We start from the raw sequence: 22,997 nt of genomic DNA on the forward strand, positions 1-22,997 counted from the left end.
TCTCTCTCTCTCTCTCTCTCTCTCTCTCTCTCTCTCTGTCTCTCTCTTTCTCTCTCTCTCTCTGTCTATCCATTGCCATTTTTTGGGTTGTAGCCAGGGTCCTCAGCTCACTATTCTTTTAAGGGGAAGAGAACTTCTTAGCTGAGGACTCTGGCTACATCCCAAAAGATGGAAATGGAGAAAGTGGGAACAGGGCACCATACCTAGTAGAGAGTGACAGTCATCGACAGGGAATAGCAATTGTAAGAGAGCAGGCCCAGAAAAAAAAAAGTTGGTTTTACCAGAAGATACTAGAGGCCTTGTAATATCAGTAGTTCCTTTATGCTTTTGTCCTGGTCATGTGTGTTCTCTGTATGTATGATCCTTATACACGTTTTCCCTTCGCACCAACAGTGTTTCTATTTGTAGGAGAGTGCTCTCCAAGTTTGGGGGCATAAGGATTTTGTTCAATGAAATCACAGGTCTAGGCCCTATTCTCTATTCATTCTCCTTGTATTATGATTGTCATCTCTTTCCCAAGGCCTCAGTCTTGGTAGAAAAGTCTTTGTGGCTCTTATTTAAACTTCTTCAGGAATAATGTAACCCCAAACCTCATTTCAAGGGGCTCTGACAATGAAATTCCAGATGAGGTATGATGGGTTTGAGACACAGATTTCCTCCCTCACCCACCTCCCTAAACACTTGGGTCTTAGAATCCATATGAACAGGTTAGAGAAGGCAAGAATTAAAGAAGACCACCCAGGGCCTGACAGGTTGTAAAATCCTCTGCAGGTGTGATCAGTAACAAACTTCCCAAACTATACCTAAATCAGACAGTTTGACAGAGGGGAAAGAGTATTAGATATGAAGTCAGAAAAACTGGGTATGAATCACAGCTCTGTTATCTGTAATAACCCGAAATAACTTGGGAAAGTCATCCAACTCCTCTGAGCCTCCATTTCCTCCTCCATAAAATGATAGGGTTGGACTAGATGACCTCTGAGGTCCCTTCTAGTACTAAATTTACAATCTTATGAGTGTATGATTCTGCCCTGTCATTATCCACCCACGAGGTTTGTGGATGAACAGCTGTCCTCATCAAATAACAAGCTGTACATATGTGACTACTGGGGCTTTAGATTCACTGTTTCCTTTGTGACTCACAACAACCACTTGCTTACTGATGTTCATTTGTCCATCCCAACCACAGATGAATATCTGTCATCTCTCCATGGTTGCCCTGACCTCGTAACTGACAGGGCTGGACTTTGACAAGCTAGTCCTTCTGTCCTCAGAGTCTATAAAAAAGTAGGGATCATTGAAGTGAGGAAGGGGCAGGAGGAGAGGCTGCCAGCCAGAGAAGCCAGGAAGCAAGCCTTGCTAGGCAGATAGAAATGGCAGCTAGAGGCAATATCTTGAGATGAGAGAGAGTATCACGACTGGACTCCAAGATCAGGACTGTGCAGATGGACATCAGGATATATATCGGCACAGACACTGTGTGGCTAAGGGCCTCCCCCTCTCCATAAACCCCATAGAAATTCTCTATTCTTTTCTTCCTTTCCTTTACTTCCCTTTTCTTTCTTTCTGTCTTTTTTTTTAAACTTTAGCCTTCTCCTCTCTGCTGCACATGAGTAATTACACACATAGACCAGCAATGCAGTGGTTAACCACTTTGATCACAATTGCTGGCTGAAGAGACAAAGTAAAGAGAGATGGAAGCAAATTTTTAAGAAATAAAAATATGCCATAATTTGCTCAGCCATACCCCACTTGATGGGCACCCCTAAATTTCTAGTTCTTCACCACCACATAAAAGAGCTGCTATAAATGTTTTTGTATCATATGGGTCATTTCCCTCTTTCTTGAGATACACATTTTTGGAAATGGCCAATGTGGGACTTTGTTTTGCTTGACTATGCATATTTGTTTGGTTTTTCTTTTTTCCTTCTCAATAGAGGAGGGAAAGAAAGAAAAGTAGTGCTGTTAATTGAAAAAATAATTGGTAAAAAATAAAGAAACAAAGATATGCCTCCACACTGGGAGGAGCAAGAGAGCCAAAAGGGAGAAGAGAAATGAAGAATCACTGCTTTGGGATTTACTAGGGAGAAGAGTTCAGCAGCAGGATTGAGAGTCCTCCTGCATAATTCTCCCACACAGATCTCTACATCCACTCCTTCCCCTTTCCCCATCCCAGGCTTGGACTCTGGCATTGATAGTCTCTTGGCCCTGCATCTGGCTCCTGCTTCCCTGTGCTGGCAGAGCTGCTTTGGTTCCTACGACACCTCTTGCCCCCTTCCTACCTTTCCCATAAACCTCTCCTGAGATCAAGAAGGAGGAACACTAGAGTGATTTCTGTCTGAAATCACAGGCAACCATTTCCAGCATCCTGATATCCTTAGTAATGCCAAGATAGATTCTGTGCCTGTCTGTATTCATATTTATATGATATAATACAAACAGTAATTCACTAATCACTTTGGCTTTATATATGGTCCTTCTAAAGCTCTACCTTTATGCTTATAAAATATTTATAGGAAATCATTTACTTCTTCTCCAAAGATTTTATCCTCATTTAATCACTGTTTTCTCTTACTTCTTATGGATTAGAGAGAGGTGCTGTTACACTCACATTAAAAACTTTAAAAAGTTTTGAATTTTTGCTTTTAAGATTTCCACAGAACTTGAGATCAAATTCTTTAAAATTTCACAAGGACAGTCCTTGACCTCATTTGTGACACAGAGAGTCATAACGTGTCAGTGAGAAACACAATGCATATTTTCTGTCAGTTGAAGAAAATAGTATCTTACTTGTTTTGTGAGCTTGTTTTTTCAAACATCCAGACAGTTGGACAGCTAAGTGGTGCAGTGAATAGATCATGGGCCCTGGAGTCAGGAGTACCTGAGTTCAAATCCGGCCTCAGATACAACACAAAAACTAGCCATGTGACCTTGGGCATGTCACTTAACCCCAGTTGCCCTCAAAAAAAAAAAAAAGATCCAGACAATTTGCCTCACATCTTGGGGCAAACACCTGATGGGACCAGAATTGGACTTTGCCTAATAAAGGTCTTTTAGATGAGAAATGGGAGAGCAATTACAGAGACCACAATCCTTCCTGGAAAATATCCTTCTCTTAGAAATTAGTAACAGAAACTCTCTTGCACTATTCAGTTGTGTTCAGTCCACATATAAATTGAAATTTTATCCTACAAAAGATTATTAAAAACTAAGTAATGGCGCAAATATTGTTAATTATATTTTTGCATAAGGCTCAAATTGTTTACTTTTCAATAGGTCACATTTTTATGCCCATTGTAGGGAACATAGATCTAGAAGCAGAAAGGACCTTAGAGGTCGTGAAGTTAAATCCCTTCATTTTTTTATGGAAGAAGAAACAGGCACAGAGAGAGGAAGTGATTTGACTAGGATCACAAAGTTAATAAATGTCTGAGGTAACATTTGAACCCAGATCTTTCAGACTCCAAGTCTAGTACCCTGTCAACTATATAATACAAAGAACTTTTTTTTTTTTGCTTTTTGGAGGGCAGTTGGGGTTAAGTGACTTGCCCAAGGTCACGTGGCTAGTTTTTGTGTTGTATCTGAGGCTGGATTTGAACTCAGGTCCTCTTGACTCCAGGGCTGGTGCTCTATTCACTGCACCACATAGCCACCCCTACAGAGAACTTTTTAACAGAATAGAAACTCCTGAAATCAAAAAACTCCATGAGAATAATTTCCAGTCATACCCTCAAATGCAAACTCCTTTGAAAATTGCTTTTCACCTTTGTATTAAAATCTATAGGGCCCAAGATGCCACTCTGCTTATAGAAGGCACTTAATGACTGTTTGTTGGATTGTTGAATTGGATATAGTTGACTGAGCCTTTACCAAGTGACAGTTTCACAGAATCATAGAATTTTTTAGTCTGTCACAGTAAGGTAACAAGTATTTCTTAAGCTCTTATGTACCAGGTGCTGTTTAACTAGAAATACAAGGAAGAAGAAATGAAAGAAAGAAAGGAAGGAAGGAAGGAAGGAAGGAAGGAAGGAAGGAAGGAAGGAAGGAAGGAAGGAAGGAAGGAAAGACAGTCCCTGCCCTTAAGGGGCTTACATTCTAATGGTGGAAAACAACACATAAAAGGAAAGTGGAAAAGGAGAAGGGAACAAGGAGGTGGTAGAGAAAGTCCTGAATGCAGACTGAAGAACAATGAGATATGGCTAGCCTTGGTGCCCTCTTTAAATGAAGGTTCTTGGAAGAACCGTCCAGTCAGAGGGTGAGCCTGCTGGGGCAGAGGGTATTTCCAGGGTTTGAATTCCAGGAATGTAAAGAGCTTCCAAGCTGAAGAAATTTCAGAGACACAGTCAAGGGAGCCTAGAGTACAACATTAGAGGCAGTGTATTCTACTGTCTAAGGACACTGAGGCTCACATAGATTGAATGACATCAGTGGAGTATAGTGGAAAAAAGATACTGTCTCTGGAGCTCAAGAGACTTGGTTCAAATCTCTCTACTTTATAGTTATTACCTGTGTGATCTTCGTTGAATCACTCAATATACTTGGATCTTAATTTTTCATCTGCAAAATGCAGATGTTAGGTGACATGGCTTCTGAGATCCTTTCCAGATCTTGATCTATGACCCAACGATCCAAATTCACAGAGTTTATTAGTGCTAGAACTAGTGCACTGATTTCTTGACTCCAGGACCCTTGCCTTTGGGTTATATAGAATACCACTAATTCATGTGACTCTCAATTCTGTAAAGTAATATTAACAATATCAATCAATCAGAAATCATTAAGTACCTCCTATATTCCAGGTGGGATACCCATGTGGCACAGTGGGTAGATTGCCAGGCCTAGAGTCAGGAAGATTCATCTTTGTGAGTTCAAATCTGACCTCAGACACTAGCTGTGTGACCCTGGGCAAGTCACTTAACCTTCTTTGCCTCAGTTTCCTCATCTATAAAATGACCTGGAGAAGTAAATACCAAACTAGTCCAGTATCTTTGCCAAGAAAATCCCAATGGGGTCATAAAAAGTTGGACACGACTGAAAAATGACAGAACAACAATTCCAGGCACTGTGGAAGGGAGGCAAAAGATAAAAACTCACTGATCCCAGTCCCCAAAGAGCTTACATTATATCAGAGGAGACAACATGTCCACAAAGGAAACACGTAGGCTTGTTTTAGTTTCTCCCAGTTCTAAGTCTGTGATCCTCCTTTTTTGAGTCAGATTGGATTCAGACCTGGATTTCTCTTGAAACACACATTCCACTATACCACGACACCTCTCCAGAGCTGCAGCTAAACAGAATTTCGAAGAATCAGACAGCATTTGTTTGGAAGTCTTCCCATGTTTTCTCCTAGGACTTAAGGCAACTCCCATTTTAACATATGTCCTGCTGAAGCAAGCATGGGCAACTCCTATCTAGTCACCTTAAGTAGGTCAGTCCCGAATAGATCATCCAGATTAATGGTAAATACACGTCAGTCACAGATAGTAAGATGGTGGTATTACTTCATTTGTTCAGACAAAAACCAGAGTTCTTCTTTTACAAGATAAGGGTATTATTCCCCTCCCCCTTCCCCCCTGCTACCAAGTTTTCCCACAGAGTAAAGGATCAAATGAATGGCCAGACTGTAAAAATAAATAAATTTTAAAAAGTATTTAGAGAGTGATGGGGCTAAAGGATATTCTGATTGACCTTTAATCCTTATGTACCACCTGCAAATGTAAAAATGCTGACAGTAATTTTCACTCCACTGTGAGAGGCTGGAGAAAACAAAGTATAGTACTAATAGTACTATACCAGAAAACCTAATGAGGAAACCTAGCCTTGTTGTTTTGTAATAATTGACAGATTGGGGACAAGGGTTCAGTTCTACAAATAATGATTTTTAAAAATTAAATATCTTCCAAATACCTTTCACCTGAACTTTGGGATCAAGATAACCTTACTGATTCAGATTTTCTAACTAAAATAGTCCAAAAGATCTGATTTCCAACACATACTTGAGCTCTTTGGAAATGGAAGGAAATATTGGTTCTTCCCCACCCTCCCTCTGATTTATGTTGCAGCAAAAGCTGAACAATTTCTTTTAGGGATATGAGAGTGGTCATTCTAGTCCTGGGTTTTATCATTCTACAGACAATCTTTCTGACTCAATAAGACAACTGGCCTGACTTTCACAAAGCTTGATTTATTGGTATACATGTTCGTTAGTCCTTTACAACTATGTTTAAAGTTTGTAATTTAAGAAATTATGCTTTGTATTCACCGCTTCCTTTTTTTTGCAAGAGACCCCCAAGAGTAGTGCCCATGGAATCTGGCCCTGTCATGTTTAGCAATTTTATAGTAACTTCGATAAAATTATAGTTTCATTCAACAAGAGTTTATTGGGCAACTTCTATATCCCAATCACTGTGCTAGGTTCTGGGAATCCCAAAAAGGCAATAGTCCCAGACTTCAAGGACCTTACATTCTTTTGAAAGGAAACAACATAAACACGGGTAAGTGAATACAAACTATATATAAAGTAATTTCTGATGAGTGTGTGGAGGGCTCTAGCAACTGAAGAGGATCAGGATAAGAAAGGAAACAATCATTTATTAAGCTCCTACTATATGCCAGTCACTGTTCTAAGTACTTTATAAATATTCTCATCTGATCCTCACAATAACCAAGAGTGATAGGTGCTATTTATAACCCTAATTTTCAGTTAAGGAAGCTATAGGGAGGGAGGTTGTGACTTGCCCAGGGTCACATAGCTAGTAAGTTTCTGGATCCAAATTTGAACTCAGGTCTTTCTTGCTCTAGGTGAAAAAGCTGCCTCAGTGAGGATACCCTTGAGGTGAGCCTTGAAAGAAAGTAAAGATTCTTTTGTAAGCATGAAATACATCTATATTCCCCAATTAATCAATGAATCAAAAGTATAAACTCAAGGCAAGCAAATCCTTAATCAATTTTAGGGGAAGAAAGTGCTTTGATCATCGGATAAAGACAAATGACATCTTGCAAGAAATATTTTGTGATTACCTGAAGGAATCAGACATACCTATGGCCCTGCATAGAACTCAGGAAGTCAGAGGACAATCATGAAGGACATTACAATCCTGCCATGTCAACATCAGTGAGAGACAGCAAGGTGGCACAGTGAATAGAGCACTGGCTCTGGACTCAGGAGGTCCTGAGTTCAAATCCAGATTCAGACACCTGACACTTTCTAGCTGTGTGATGTTGGCCAGGTCACTTAACCCCAATTTACCTTGCCTTCCCCCCTCCAAAAAGAAAAGATAAGTGGAACAAACCAAGGACAGTTAGCTGGAGGCTAAAAGAGAAAACAATGTGGTATATAGTGGGTAGAACACTTGTCTTGGAGAGAGGAAGACCTGTGTTCAGCCCTAGCCTCAGGCACTTACTAGTTTTGTGACCCTGAGCAAGTTACTTAGCTTCTCTCATCTGTTAGATGTAGATAATGATAGTAGGTTAGCTGGGTGGTTCAGTGTTGGGCCTCGAGTCAGGAAGACTTATCTTCCTGAATTCAAATCTGACCTCAGACACTAGCTTGTGACCCTGGGCAAGTCATTTAACCCTGTTTGCCTCACCTGTAAAATGAGCTAGAGAAGGAAATTGCAAACCACTCTAGTGTCTTTGCTAAGAAAACCCCAAATGGGGTCAGGAAGAGTATGAAACAACTGAACAACAGGGTTGTTATGAGGATAAAATGAGGTAATATATGTAAAATGATTGGTGAACATTAAAGTGTTATATAAATGCTATTAATATGACTATTTTTAAGTATTTAGAAGGGATGTCATGGGGAAAAGGGATTAGACTTGCTCTGCTTAGCCCCAAAGGAAAGCAGTAAGTAGACATTCCAAAAAGATATATTTAGGCTTGATTTCAGAAAAATTTCCTGAACAACAGAACCATTGAAAAGTGGGAAAGGCTGCCACAGGGGCCACTGGGTTTGCCTTTACTACCAGTGGCAGCTGGATGCTCACTTACTGGGCACATTATGGCTAATTTTCAGTAAGGTGTGGATCCAACCAGATGATCTCAGTCAACTCTTCCAGCTGAGGGACCTTGAAAAATTTCCATGAAGTTCATTTGTAGAAATAATAAAATAATAGCAGATAAAATGTTGTATCTTGATCTTTTGGAAGATTTCTGAATTAACATAAAATAGAAAGAAACTGATTAAAAAGATGAATAAATTAATTTCCATTTTATGCTAGTTTGGGTGGCTGGCCTTTACGTACTATTTACATTAGGTAAGTGCTAACTAGGATTAAAATAGAGAAGTAGGTAGAGTTACAGCTCATGATTTCACTGAGGAAGAAATTAGAGACTGGCCCGGTGTCCTGCTGGGTATGCAAACCAGGCCACATCAATGGGCAAGGCATTTAACAATCTGCAAATGATTTATTGGCAACAGAGTCAGCAGTCCTGAGATTTCTACCTCTATCTGAGAGGCAGAAGTGGAAGGAAATCTTTACCTGCAGTGGGGAGACCTAGGTTTGAGTGTTGGTTTGCCATTCACTAGCTCTGAGTGTGGATCATTCACTAAATTTCTCTGAGTCTAAATTTCTTACAATCATTGAAAGAGTTAGAGCTAGAAGAGACATTAGACACCACCGAATCCAACCACCTCATTTTACAGATGAGGATACTGAGACTGAGAGGTTAAATGAATTGGCCAGAGCCACACCAGAGGGTAAGCATCCAAGGAAGAATTTGAACCCAGGTTTTCTGACTCCAAATCCAGGGCCTTATCTACTATACTAAGGTATCTCTTTCCTCATTTCTGAACTAGGTATAATATTTGTACTAGTAAGTTCACATAGCTGTCAAACAGATTCATTCATTCATTTAGCAGGCATTTATTAAATGTTTACCATGTCTCTGTCCTAATGGAGTCAATATTCTAATAGCAGAATAAGATATGTAGATGACATTAATGCACAGTATTGCATAATTACAAATTACTCCAAGAGGTCCAAATGGGAAAGTCGTTCTCAAAAGAGAAGTCTTCTTAGCAGAGGTGGCATTTGAGTTAGGTTTGAAAGAACAGATAAGGATGGAACAGGTAAACAGGTAAAAAAAATTCCTGGATGTTCCAAGAATAGGGAAGAGTATAAGCAAAGGCAAAGAAGGAAGGAAAGAAGCACAGAGCATGAGTGAAGGAAAGAGGAGTCCAACATGACTGAAGCATAGACACACAGAAGAGAATAATGTGGTAAAGCTAAAAAGGAGCAGTGGCTTTGAAAATGTGAATGGCTTTGAAAACCAGGCAAAAAGAATTTAAGATTTACTAGATAGATAATAGGTAGACACTGAAATTTTTCAAATGAAAAGGTGACAAAAATATTCATCAGATGCATGCTTTTGGGTGGGGAGGGAAAACAGTGCAGTCCTGTGACTTTAGGGCTCTTCCTCCACCATTACAGATCAATAACTCCTTAATAACTTTTAATCTTGGAGTTGCCTGAGGCCCTAAGAGGTCAAGCAACTTGCCAGTGGTCACATAGCTACTACATATCAGAGGCACACTTGAACCCAGGTCTTGCCACTTCCAAGGTTAGTCCCTTATCCACCATGCCATGGTTCCTCTCATTATTATTACTTATTTTTATCTTCAAGGCACTCTACACACCTTAACTTATGAAAATAACAAGATTAATTTGAATTCATTTTTGTTGTTTAATCTGTGTCTGACTTTCCATGACCCCATTTTGGTGTTTTTGTGGTAAAAATACTGAAGTGGTTTGCCATTTCCTTCTCCAGCTCATTTTACAAATGAGGAACTGAGGCCAACCAGATTAAGTAGTTTGCCCACGGTCACACATCTAATAAGTATATGATTCTGGATTTGAACTCATAAAGTTGAGTCATCCTGATTCTAAGCCCAGTGCCCTATCTACTATGTCACCTACCTGCCCAGTTCTAATGCATAGAGTCTGCCTATTTAGCACTTGAAGAGATACAAAATGGATTTCAGTGAAGTTTATTTGTAAATAAAAACAATTTCTTCACTGGGTGAAAGTTTGTCTCAAAGGCAAGCCTGAAATCTTTCTAATACTGAAATCCTATGATACCAACATTTAAAAATTTTTGTCTAATCTTATAAAGACTTGTTTTACAATGTACAGATCTCATTTTTCATTATCATATCCTAGAATAAAAATTTTGTTGGCAATTTTTTTATTTATATATTTCTGAGAAATACATTTTTTCAACTCTTTTCTCTACTTATACATAAAGTTACTTGAGCACCAAATGAAAATAATAGAATTTTAGAACTAAAGGAAGAAAATTCTGATTAGCCCCCCAATTTTTAGAAATGAAGGAATTGGGGTGGCCAGGTAGCACAGCAAGTAAGAGCACCGGCCCCAGTGTTGGGATGACCCAGGGGATTGAATCCGGGCTCAGACACTTAGCATCCACCCAGAAACACCTGGCCATGTAACCTTGAGCAAGTTACTTAACCCCAATTGCCTAAAAAAAAAAAGAAATGAAAGAATTTAGGTCCTGAGAGGGATTTATATGAGGTCACATAGTGAAAGAGCCACTGTAGGACTAGGACCCAGGTTTCCAGAATCTGAGGTTTTTTAAATTCACTCTATAAAGTGGGTATAAAACTTATAAAAACCTAAACCTTAAGGATCAGCTTTTGTCATATCCTCTGTGACAAAGAAAAGTAAAATTATTATAAATATCTTCTCATAGTTTCCATTGACTACAAGATACATCAAAGATATATTACTACTTTTTCCCTAAGGCATCTCAGAATTTATGAGGGAAGGGAAAAGTGTACAGACTAAAATGGAGACAAGTTCCATGAAAAATGAGTCATGTTCCCTGAAATTAAAAAGAAGTTCTATCATATACACATACAAAGATAATGGAAAAATTCTTATACAAACAAGAGTTTGACTGTGAAAATCAGCACGAATGAAAACAAGAACTTAGTGAAAAAAGAATTTATTTATTCTAACCTGAGACCTAGAACTAAAGCTTTCAGTTTATATGAACTAGGTTTAACCTTATGAGATTCTCAAAAATCATTTTATATGAATTCATGTCATATGAGGAACTCAGAATGTTTAGCTCAGGAAGAGAAAACGTATCTCTATAAAAGTCTTCATACAGACATGGTTTCTAACTACAAAAGAAACCATATGTACTCAATGATTGGGGAATGACTTTTTAAAATTGTGACATATGGATGGAATAGAATGCCATAAGAAATGTAAATATAAAGAAGAAACATGGGAAAACATGAACTAATATAGAGTGAAGGAAGCAGAAGCAAAACAACATATACCCTGACTATAAGTGTTTCAGTACTAATAACAGCAAAGAAGTAAAGGAGGATACAAGGAAGAAAATTGCAGAAGAGTATGAACAGGACCTTTAAAAATTACTTTATTAATGTTAATATACACTTTAAAAAACAAAATAACAGAAATGTACTGATTATGTACAATTTGATCTTTTTTTTTTGTATTTAAGTATCTTATGAATGTTCACTACATTTGTAATTTTTTTTCAAAAATAATTCTCCCTGTTCTACTCTCCCTCTACCCCGCCACCAAAAAAATAAATAAATAACAAGCAAAAAAAAAAAAGACTCCTCCAACAAGGTGCTTTCTATTCACATGTTAACTTCATATAAGATTTCTTGATTGATACAACTACAGAGACAAAACTTTGTACAATGTTTCTCAGAGTATTACTATCTTTCAAGGCATAAGCCAGTGAATTAAGGAGGAAATAGGGGGAAAAAAACCATGCAAATAATGGTCAGGGCATTTTTTTCATATTAATCCTTTTCATATATTTGTTTTCTTCAATAATATAAGCTCATTGAGTATATAGAACATTTTCCATTTTTATCTTTATGTCCCCAGCATCCCTTGCATATGGTGCTTAATGTTTGTTGAATTATATTTTCAGACTGAATAACACATATTCATAATAAATATGAGAGAGATGAAAAAAAGTAGTACTTTAGATCCAAGAAACAAGAATCCTTACTGATTAGGGGAGATCAGACAAAGTTTTATGGAAGGGTCAGCATCTGAGCTAGACTTTGAAGGATGGATGGATTTCCAACAGACAATGGTGGAGAAGCAATCCCAACATGAGTTTTGGAGGAAGTGAGGTAACCAAATGATCTTCCCTGATCAACCAACCTTCTTTGTAGAGGGAGCTGTATATTATATAAATAATATTATACCAGAATCTAGCATTAGGGTGGAGAAATTAGGTTTCTTGGTCAGTCCTTGGTCAACCTTGAATTTGCCTCTATGATAATGCCAAAATCAATAGATCAGAGATCTGACTTCCTAGAGGAAGAGTTCTTAGCCTTTTTTTTTTTAAATCATGGAGCCCTTTGGCAATCTGGTAAAGCCTTTGTACTCCTCAGAATAAAATGCATAAAATTCATAGGATGACAAAGGAAATTGTATTTTCCCCCGCTACCAAGGGTTCCTCAAAAAGAAATACACGGATCTTGGCCACCTAGGAAATCAAGAGCCAAGTATTTCTTTTTGAGGAACTCTTGGTTCTACTCTCAACTGCTGTCATCCCTTAGGATGACATTATATATTATATGTGACATATATAATACATACATATATATATATAGAGAGAGAGGGATGGATGGATAGATAGATAGATAGATAGATAGATAGATAGATAGATAGATAGATGGATGGATGGATGGATAGACACAGTTATCAAAATGTGAAAGTAACAACAACCACAGAAAAAAGAAGTTCACAGGTCTCAGGTTAAGAAAAAAAAAAACCTCACTTATAGGGTATTTCTCACTCTCCTCAATCCAAGAGCTATTTGTCCTGACTTGGGGCAGAGGCGAAGTATATGCTAAAGACTGGAGATACAAATAAGAAAAAGAAAGACAATCGCTACCTGAAAGGAACTAAAAGTCTAATGAGGCAAGGCAACAAACAAAAGGAAGCTGAAAAGTTGGGGGTAGGCAGCTAAAAAAGGGAATCAGGGGGTACCTTGGGTGGAGACCTGATGTTCTGTGGTGTCTGTCAGAAACCAAGCACAGCTGCTGATGAAAAAAGGAGAGTAGCGCATGCCACAGCTAGAAACGTACTTAACCACACAGGCCAAGAGGAGTGTTCTAAGACTGAATATATTCTCAGCCCAAAGGATGACAGGGGAGAGGAAGGGAAGGGCGCTACGAAGAGTTCCTCAAAAAGAAATACATGGATCTTGGCCACCTAGGAAATCAAGATCCAAGTATTTCTTTTTGAGGAACTCTTGGCACTCCTCTCAAGTGCTGTCATCCCTCGAGATGACATTATATATTATGTGTGACATATATAATACATGTATAACCTTCTAGCGAGGGAAAGATTTCTTGGGGAAAAAAATAGCAAATGCAAATTTTAGACTGACTTAAGAGAGGCACAGCGTCCAGAAGTTAGGGAACTGATAGTCTTTTTGCATTCTGTGCTGTTTAGATCACATCTACGGTATTCTGCTCAGTTCTAGGCATTATATTTTAGGAAGGTCATTGAAAAGCTAGAAAGAGTTCCAGAGGAGGAGCAAGCATACCATGTGATGATTAGTTGAAGGGACTAGAAATATTCATCTTGAAGAAAGGAATTTATCAGATGATAAATTTAGACCAAGAAGGTTCTTTGGAGATCATCTAACCCAATCCTTCATTTTGCAAATGAAAAAACCAAGACCCAGCTATGGGTAAGTGAATTATCCATATTATGGATATTATGGTTAAGTGAATTAAACAATAATCACACAATCAATAAGTATCAGAGCCAGGATCTGAATCCAGGTCCTCTGATTCCAAATCCATCACTCTTTCCTCTGTACCCCATTGCCACTCATGACAATTGTCTACAAGTATACGAAGAAATAACATATGAAAAAGAGGTTAGGCCTGTCCTGTTTGTCTCAAGAGTACAGTACCAAGAACAATGTCTAAAGGCTGCAAAAATACAGAACTAGACTCAATGTAAGGAAAAATAACAATTAAAGCTGTCTACAAGTGGAATGGGCCTCAAGAGATAGTGGGTTCCCTGTCTCTAGAAGTCTTTTTTTTTTTAAAGCAATTGGGGTTAAGTAACTTGCTCAAGTTTACATACACGGCCAGTTATTTTGTGTAGGTGTTAAGTTCTAGAAGTCTAAAATAAAAGCTAGACAACCGTTTGTTCAGTATTCTATAGAAAGGATCTTTTGTAAAAAGTCTTTGTTAATATAAACAACATAAACATTTCAATATACAAAGAACAGAAAAAAACTTCTCATGAAACTGTGAACTTGTTAGTTTTAAAAATATATTAAATTTAACATGATAGTAACAAAATTGTCCTACTTGTCTTTGTCCCCTTTTTAACTTCTGCTATCTTCTGTATATTTTTCAAATATTTCACTAATACTTTCCTTTTCCTCCCTTTTTTTGTATCACTTTTACCAGCTATCTCCAATCCAAATAAAAGTCCTCCCTTGTAACAAATAAGTATAATTAAATAAAACAGTTTCACACTTCTAAACATATGAACAATTCTTCACCTTTAATCCATCATTTCTCTGACAGGAAGTGGAAAGCATGCTTTATCATCAATCTTAAGTCATAAATCATCATTGCATTGATCAGAGTTCTTAAGGCTTTCAAAGTTGTTTTCTTTGTATTACTGTAGTCATTATATAAAATTTTCTTCTAATTCTGTTCCACTGACTCTGCATCAGTTCATAAAAGTCTTCCTAAGTTCCTCTGAATCTGCCATATTACTTATTTCTTATGGTTCAATAATACTCCAATACGTTCATATGCTATAATTTATTCAGCCATTTCCTGTTCGATGAATATCCAGTTTATTACCTGTTCTTTACTACAACATAAAGTATTGCTACAAACATTTTTATATACTTTCTTATCCTCTGTTTTTGACATCTGCTGTTTCTTTGTTTAGTTAACTCAAACCTACTGTTTGTTTTTTATACTTTTTCTTCTTTTCCAAAATTGAAGTGTGTTTTGCTTGTGATTATTCCATCTCCAACTCTCACCTAGATGAGATCCATTCTCTGCAGTAACTAGAATTTCAAACAAATCCATGAAAATGATGGAGGCCAGCTTCCCATGCATGCTCGCCATTCCAAAATTTTTCTCCTTACTGCTTTCTTCAATGAAGTACTCTCTTTATCTCTCTTCCTGGTACAGTAGCCAGCTACACATACAGAATTCAGTAGTTTGACCGAGCTGAGTACTGGCTAAATCATCTTTGTGTGTACTGGGTCATAAAGATATTTACTATTCACTGATATGTATCCTAGACTTAGTCATATGTGTAGTCCCTAGCTCATTATATATATCCCAAATCCCTCGTTAGCTTGGAATATACATAAACTCCCAACATCCATCTTGTCAAACACGACATTGATGGGTAGCAGCTTGGTCAGCTCTGACCGCTAGCTGACAGTGACATTTCAAGCCTAAAACCACACCTCCATGCAGCCCCCACCCCAACCCTGGGCTATTCCCCAGAGAATTCTGGGCAATATGCCTGTGCAGTAGATCTTTAAAATGCATGTTCCTTTTAGGACTGACCACTCCTTAACCATTCCATAATCCTGCCCAACTCACATATTTAGCATATTTGGCACAGGTTTTACTATAGAATATCCTATATAAACTTTAATTGTACCACTCTAAGGTTGCAGGTTCCCTAAGAACTCTTGCCCACTATATAGTGTAACAATAAATCTTTGCCACCTTGACTTAGAGAATGCTAAAGTCGGTGAATTCATTCCAGACTGCTTTTCAGGGGCTCTGGTTATTGGGGTTCCCAGTCTTCCTGAGCTCCCTGACCCCTGCATCAGAACCAATTCAATTAGCTCCTTACATAAATACAATGTTGCTTAACTTTTGTCTGCCTCAGTTTCTTCATCTATAATATGGGGACAAATATAGCACTATCTCTCAAGGTTGCTATGAGGATAAAATGAGATATTTTTTAATCAATTTGCAAACCTTAAAGCACCATATAAATGCTAGTCATTAATATATTATCATTACTAGTGAAATACCAACATTTTAAAAGCACAAAACTCAAACTTCCCATATTAGCCTCAATATCAATTCTTGTAAAAGATTCAGTATTATATTAATATGGATCAGTGCTTTAACATTCAACTATGCAAAAATCTTCTCAAAAAGAATTTATCAGTCTTGTAAAGGAAACACAATAGAAAAAATGACTGTATTATAATTATACCCTAAAACAATAGAAAGAAAAATAAATTTCCCATTTGGTCCCTAAAACTAGAGAAGTCAATAACAAAAGTCTCAAATAAAGAATCACTCCAGAGGATCCCACAGAGGCAAAGGGCCTGATATTTATCCTAGATAAGCCCCTACAAATAGTAAAGACCTCTGAACCTACATGCACAATAGCAATTTGGGTTTCCAGAATGAGATTGGCTATAGCAATAATGCAACGCCAAAACAATATTAATAGCAATAATGATGATGATGATGATTTTGAAAATTTAAGAAGCCAGAACTAGAAAAATAGAGTATACACTATGATGACTTGGTGAAAAATGAGAATAAATGAACAAAGAATTCTGATGAGAACTTTGAGGAAATGAAATAGTGTTATGTATTTTATTTAAAATTAATTAATGTGTCTATTCCTATGCAAAGGGAATTTCTTTAATGAGACTTCATCAAAAGCTGAAGTTGGGGGGGGTGGAGGTGCTGAAAGAGACATTTAAATGTAAAGAGGAAAGGGAAAGCATGGACCAGAAGTAGAGGCCACTTTCTTAGGTCACCACTGCTGCTACCATCAGAAGCATTTCTCCCCTGTCCAACTCTCAACTCTAAAATCAGTGTCTTCCTCTTCTCCTTGCTGCTCCTTGAAATTCTACCACACCAGCTCATCTGTACCAAGTTTTTCCTCGAGCTTATTTAGACATCCCATTCCCCTGACCCAGTCATGGGAGAGAAGGATGTGGACAAGAAACTCCTGGATTGTGAAGATGATGAAGTGGAGATAGCCAACAGGGGGTGGCCATTCAAAGGATGGTGTAGAAGGTTCCTACATCTTCCTCAAAAACTTTGGCTTCCAAGACTTCCCACTTAATCCAGAGCTACTCCAGGCTGTTGTAGATTGTGGCTTTGAGCATCTGAAGTTCAACATGAGTATATCCCACAGGCCATCCTGGAAATAGATTTCTCATACCAGACCAAATCAGGAAGGACAGCTGTGTTTGTGCTGGCCATGCTGCAGCAATCACTGCCAATCACTGGTCATATTTCTCTGCTAGTGACATGTCACACTCAAGAAGTAACCTTTCAGATTAGCAAGGAGGATGAGCATTTCTCCAAATATATGCCCAATGTCAAGGTGGTATTGGTTTTTAGTAATCTATCAATTTAAAAGGATGAGAGACATGGTGCTGTGGAAGAATTGCCCATGTATTGTCATGGGACTTGTTGTCATTCAGTCATTTCAGTTGTGTCCAACTCTTTGTGACCCCATTTAGTGTTTTCTTGGCAAAGATACTGGAGTGGTTTGCCATTTCCTTCTCCAATTCATTTTATAGATGAGGAACTGAGGTAAACAGGTTTAAATGACTTGCCTGGGGTCACACAGCTAATAAGCGTCTGAGGCCAGATTTGAACTTGGGAAGATGAGTCTTCCTGACTTCAGTCCTGGCACTCTATCCACTGTGCCAGTTAGCTGCCCTTCATTGCCATGGGGACCCTTACCTGAAATGAAAATCTCATTTTCAAAAAATATTTTATCCTAAATAAGCGTAACAAAATTTGCTCAACCATTGTGAAATATATCAGAGTATCCAGAAAATTTTCCTCATGACCTCATCATGAGAAGCTGTTCATGATATTGAATGCCACCCAGAACAAAAAATCTGCCTGGTCTGCCACATGTTCCTGAAAGATTCAATGGAGATCTTCATGAATATGATGAGACAGAGATGACATTGCATGGGCTGCAACAGTATTATGTAAACTGAAGGGCTATGAGAAGAATTAACTCTTTGACTTCCTAGGTATTCTTAAGTTCAACCAGGTAGAGAGCTCTTTGTGAAATTTGTACAGCACTGCCTCATACTGGCCCAGTTTCCAGTGGAATAGAACTTCCCAGCCATTGTTATCCATTGTACAATGTTCCAAGGGGAGAGATTGTCCCAGTATCAGCAGCTCAACGATTTGCAGTATCAATTACAAGAACATCGTATCTGTGATGTCTAACTTTGATAGACTGGACTCCTCTCAGCAATGCAACACTATAAGACAACTCCAAAAGACTCATGATAGAAAGGGCTATCCACATCCAAAGAAAGAATTACAGAGTCTGAATGCAGATTGAAGCAAACTACTTGCTCTCTTTTTTTTTTGTTTTGTTTTGTTTCTTCTTTCTCATTGTTCACTCCATTGGTTATAATTCTTCTTTACAACTTGACTAATGTTTAATGTGAAGGTATTTGTAGAATCTATATCAGACTGTAGGCTGCCATGTAAGAGGAGAGGGGAGGAGAGGGAGGGGGAGAAAATTTGGAACTCAAGGGACTGTGGAACTGAATGCTGTAAACTAAAAGTAAATTAATAAATAAATTCAAAATTAAAAACAAAATAAAAATTCCTTGATTTAATTATTTAAAAAAAAAAAAAGGATTTTCAGAGCCATGTTCTTATGGTCACTATCCTGTTTGACCTGAGCATAGATAATGAATGAGTGAACACTGCTCTTAACTACAACATGCCAGAAAACTCAGAGTGATAAGAGTAGATTGGTTTAGTACAAAGGGTTTGGTCATGACATTTGTGTTAGATGAAAAGGATGCCGAAATCCTCAAAGACATCTAGGATCATTTCAACGTCAACATCAGTGACTTATTGTTGTTGTTGTTTGTCCTTCATCCTAAAGAAGACAAATGACATCAGAAGGGTGATGTTTTGCCTTGCAAGTGAATTTCAGTCTGATAAAATAAGACATTTCTTCCTACATTGAGCAGATGTAGCAGAGGTCTTGGACTTTCTTTGGAATATGATACCCTTTTCCTTCCCAGGACCTAAATACCTGGGCACTAAAGGAGATACTATTGACACTTACTCCAGACTCCCAAACTCAAAAAACTTGTTCGTGTAATCCTCAAAACTCCTTTATTGATTTGCCCTGTTGGATTTTTTTTTGACAAAACTAAAAATTAAACAGCAACAAAAAGGAAATGTAAAGCAGATGACTGGTAGACATAAAATAAATATCCCTACCCTAAAAACAGTCTGAGGCTTGAATAGCTAAATCATACATGAAGAGACCAGCCAGAAAATAATTTGTCTCCAGCCAACAGACTACATTTATACTTTTGTCTTTAGATGCTTATGTATGATCCCCAAAGGAGTAGGGAGGTGGTCCTAATTAAATTGAAAGTAATCATCTTAAGGCAAGTGTCCTGCCTTACTGAGGGAAGAACCATTTGTTGCTGAAAGATTGTCTTGCTGGAGATGCTAGATCTCTCCCATATCCTGCCTGGAGGTGAGGTTCTTTGGGAGTTAAAGATTTTTGCTGTTTCTAAGCTAAAGGCTGTTGTTGCCCTAGCAGAAAGAATTGCTCAGCTAAAAACAGCATTCTGACTGAAGAGATTCATAACAGTACCACCCAGCCAAGCCAACAGAAAATACTTTATGAAGCTGATTACCTAAGAGCAAGATGAAATAGTTCAGACAATTGACCCATCCAGCAGAGACATCATGCCCGCCAAAGAACCCAGAAGCTGAGTAACCCGCTTGGCCCAGGCAGGCAGCAACAGGTGAGTGGCAGAACTGCCTGGCTGGCAGGTATTTCCCAGTTCAAAAGCAGCTGATCCTGCTTAACCACCACAGGGGTTGAATGATCTGCCTGACCCAACCCAATCATGGACTTACCCACCAACCCAAGCCACCACACCTTGCAAAGAGCCAATCTAGCTGTATTGCAAGTGTCACAACCAGCAATGAACATTATGAGGACTTTTTGGAAAAAGAAAGAGTAGCAAGGCTCCATGGTTCTAGAATTGTGAGTTGCCTGGGTAATGTGTGTCCCTTATACATGTACTCCACTATCATTACAATCTAAAATCATGCCCCCTGTTTCCCTTATGAACTCTGTGTATATTTGTAGCAGAATGCAACCATGTTGTTGAGGGGTGGAGGGGTGGGAAATGCTTTGTAATTACTGTTCTTGCTAGACTGTTAATTTTTTTTTAAAGCAATTGAGGTTAAGTAACTTGCTCAAGGTTACATGGCCAGTTATTTCTGGAGGTGGTGCTAAGTATCTGAGCCCAGATTCGATCCCCAGGTCATCCCGACACTGGGGCCGGTGCTCTTACTCGCTGAGCCACCTGGCCGCCCCTTAGGTTGTTCATTTTTAAAGTCTTTTCTAAAGAACTATCTGACTCTACTGTCTGATTGATAATAGGAAACCTATTAGTGGGGCCCCATGAGCTATTGTTCAAAAGGATACTCACCTACAAGGTTACCCTTAGAATCCTGGAAGTACTAGCAGTCTCTTTTTTAGGAACTAAACCTGCCAGTGCCTTTGAAATTTAAGTGAGACATGAGGGAGGTATTACATATACAAAGCATTCTAATTTATTAAAAAAAAGTGAATGTTATTATCAACGATGATAATGAAAACAGATTATTAAAATAAAGAAATCCACTTATAATCTATTTTTTAAAAATCTAGATGGAGTAGGCTGGCTGCTTAATTAGTTCTATCATTATCAACCCATTCCACATGTGATTTTCCAAGTTAGTTTATCAACGAGATTAAATTCATTGTGATAACCCAAATAGACATCAGGATAGTTATCTGAGCCACAGCTGGAGTTGCAATAGAATGAATATTAAGTTAGTATAGAAAATAATAAAGGCATCTGCCTTTATTATATAAGAAGTTTACTTGTAATCAAGTTCAATCTTTATTATCTAGATGCTGAAAATACAGAAAAGAACATGCCTCTGAAGACTGAATCAGAAACTACAATAAGGCATGACCTCTATTAGAAAGAACATTACTTTATTAGTCTGCAAGACAACAGCTGCATCTGTAGAGATAGAAAAATCAGGTACTAGGAAAGAATCACAAGTAGTGTAGTGGAATGAAAAATTCTTAGTAGAGATATTGTCTGGATATAGACTGCTGCTTTTTGATTTAATTCTGTTTTAGAAGGGATGTATTCAAAGATATCAAAAAAAGAAAAAAAGGTTCATGTATACAAAAATATTTATAGCAGCCAACTCTTTTCTCTATAGCAAAGAAGTGGAATTTAAGAGGCTGCTCATCAATTGTGGAATGGATGAACAAATTGTGGTATATAAAGGTCATGAAATATAACTGTACTCTAAGAAATGATGCAGGGGATGGGTTCAGTGAAACCTGGAAAAACTTGTATGAAATAATGCAGACCAAAGTGAGCAAGAACAAAAAAAAAAACAATTTATACAGTAAAAACATTGTAAAGACAAACAACTTTAGGGGTGGCCAAGTGGCGCAGTGAATAGAGCACCAGCCCTGGAGTCAGGGGGACCTGAGTTCAAATCCGGCCTCAGACACTTAACACAAAAAAAACTAGCCATGGGATCTTAGGCAAGTCACTTAACCCCAATTTCCCTCCCAAAAAAAGCATAAAAAAGACAACTTTTAATGACTCTAATCAATGAAATGACCAACCATGATACCAGAAGACTGATGAAGGATGCCAGTCACCTTGCAACAGGCGATGGACTCAAGATATAGATACATTTTTGTAGATTGAGACGTATTTTTGTATGTATGTAAAATGTGTATACAAATGTAAGATTTTGTCTTGCTTGGTTTTTTTTTCCCAGTGGGAGTGGAGGGAAGATGAGGAGAGAAAATACAACTACTTTTAAGTGAAAAGAAGTAATTTTTTTAAAATTAAGGTCTTCTTTATATTAAATTGAAAACTGCCTCCCCAGACCTTCTACCTACTCATCCTGCTTCTGTACTCTAGAATCAAGAATAAGTTTAAGCCTTTTCATAAGAAAACCCTTCAAGACTGTAACAGGAGTGACCAAATACCTTGTAAGTCCTATCATCTTCAAACCAAACATCACCAGTTCCTTCAACAATAGATCTTAACATGTAATTTTAAGGTCCTCTATAATTCTAGTCCCTTTCTTATGTGTATACACCTGACAATAGACTTTGGTAGAAATGACAGAATCAGTCTGGAAAAATAATTTTAACCTTTCTAGGCTAGACATGAAGTGGAAAGAGTTAATGTGGGATTCTTGAGGCTAGTACTAAAGACAAGTAGATCTTTAGATTGACCTGTTGATTTTACTAGAATTTAAATTAAATTAAATTAAATCCGGAAATTAAAGTGTAATAATAAAGTAAAAGGGGGGCAACTAGGTGGTACAGTGAAAAGAGCACATGCCCTGGAGTCAGGAGGACCTGAGTTCAAATCCAGCCTCAGATACTTAACACTTATTAGCCATGTAACCTTGGGCAAGTCACTTAATCCCAATTGCCCTGCCTTCCTCCCTCCAAAAAGCAAATAAATGAATGTATGAATAAACAAATAAATAAATGAAATGAAATGGGAAAATGAGGAGAAATCTTTAAATGCATATGGCTAGGTACCACTGGCTATAAACTGTGAAATAAATTTGTTAGTATGATTATAAATAAATAATCCTATGAAATTCAGGCAGAAAAATGGAACCAAACTGATTAAGAAAGGCATTACTGCAGTTCCCTTGCACCACATCTTCCCTGGTGACAATAACATAACACAACACAACATGACATAACATGATGGAAGAGGTAAAAGTTTGAGGTAGGGTCAATAAAGTGTCTTTTGGACTTGCCTCAGAATCCTTTACAACCCTGCCTGCTTCTCAGGCTTCCTTCAAGTCCTGACTAAAATCCTATGTTACAGGAAATCTTTTTTAAGTCCATATTAATTCTAGTTGC

At 37.9% G+C, this 22,997-nt stretch overlaps 1 protein-coding gene and 2 pseudogenes across 2 annotated transcripts in view; 2 read left to right on the plus strand and 1 right to left on the minus strand.

The window, feature by feature from the left end:
* The window catches only part of PSKH2 (protein serine kinase H2), a 203,473-nt gene extending 190,325 nt beyond the window's left edge, over nt 1-13,148 (minus strand). Inside the window, exon 1 of one of the 2 annotated variants that reach the window (XR_011171441.1) lies at nt 13,017-13,148. Coding sequence is in view for 1 of the 2 variants with exons in the window: in XM_069103608.1 (XP_068959709.1) it covers nt 13,017-13,095 (79 nt within the window). In the remaining variant the exon portion in view is untranslated. The remainder of the gene's footprint in view (nt 1-13,016) is intronic. The other variant, XM_069103608.1, reaches the window with a different exon arrangement.
* Nucleotides 13,149-16,982: 3,834 nt separating this feature from the next.
* LOC138173461 (spliceosome RNA helicase DDX39B pseudogene) lies at nt 16,983-17,746 on the plus strand (annotated as a pseudogene).
* Nucleotides 17,747-17,762: 16 nt separating this feature from the next.
* On the plus strand, nt 17,763-18,949 carry LOC138173479 (spliceosome RNA helicase DDX39B pseudogene; annotated as a pseudogene).
* Nucleotides 18,950-22,997: the final 4,048 nt, after the last annotated feature.

This window comes from Petaurus breviceps, unplaced genomic scaffold (assembly GCF_028583685.1).
Source record: "Petaurus breviceps papuanus isolate PSGF00001 unplaced genomic scaffold, PetGlider_PUasm1.0 582, whole genome shotgun sequence".
NCBI classification, from domain to species: domain Eukaryota; kingdom Metazoa; phylum Chordata; class Mammalia; order Diprotodontia; family Petauridae; genus Petaurus; species Petaurus breviceps.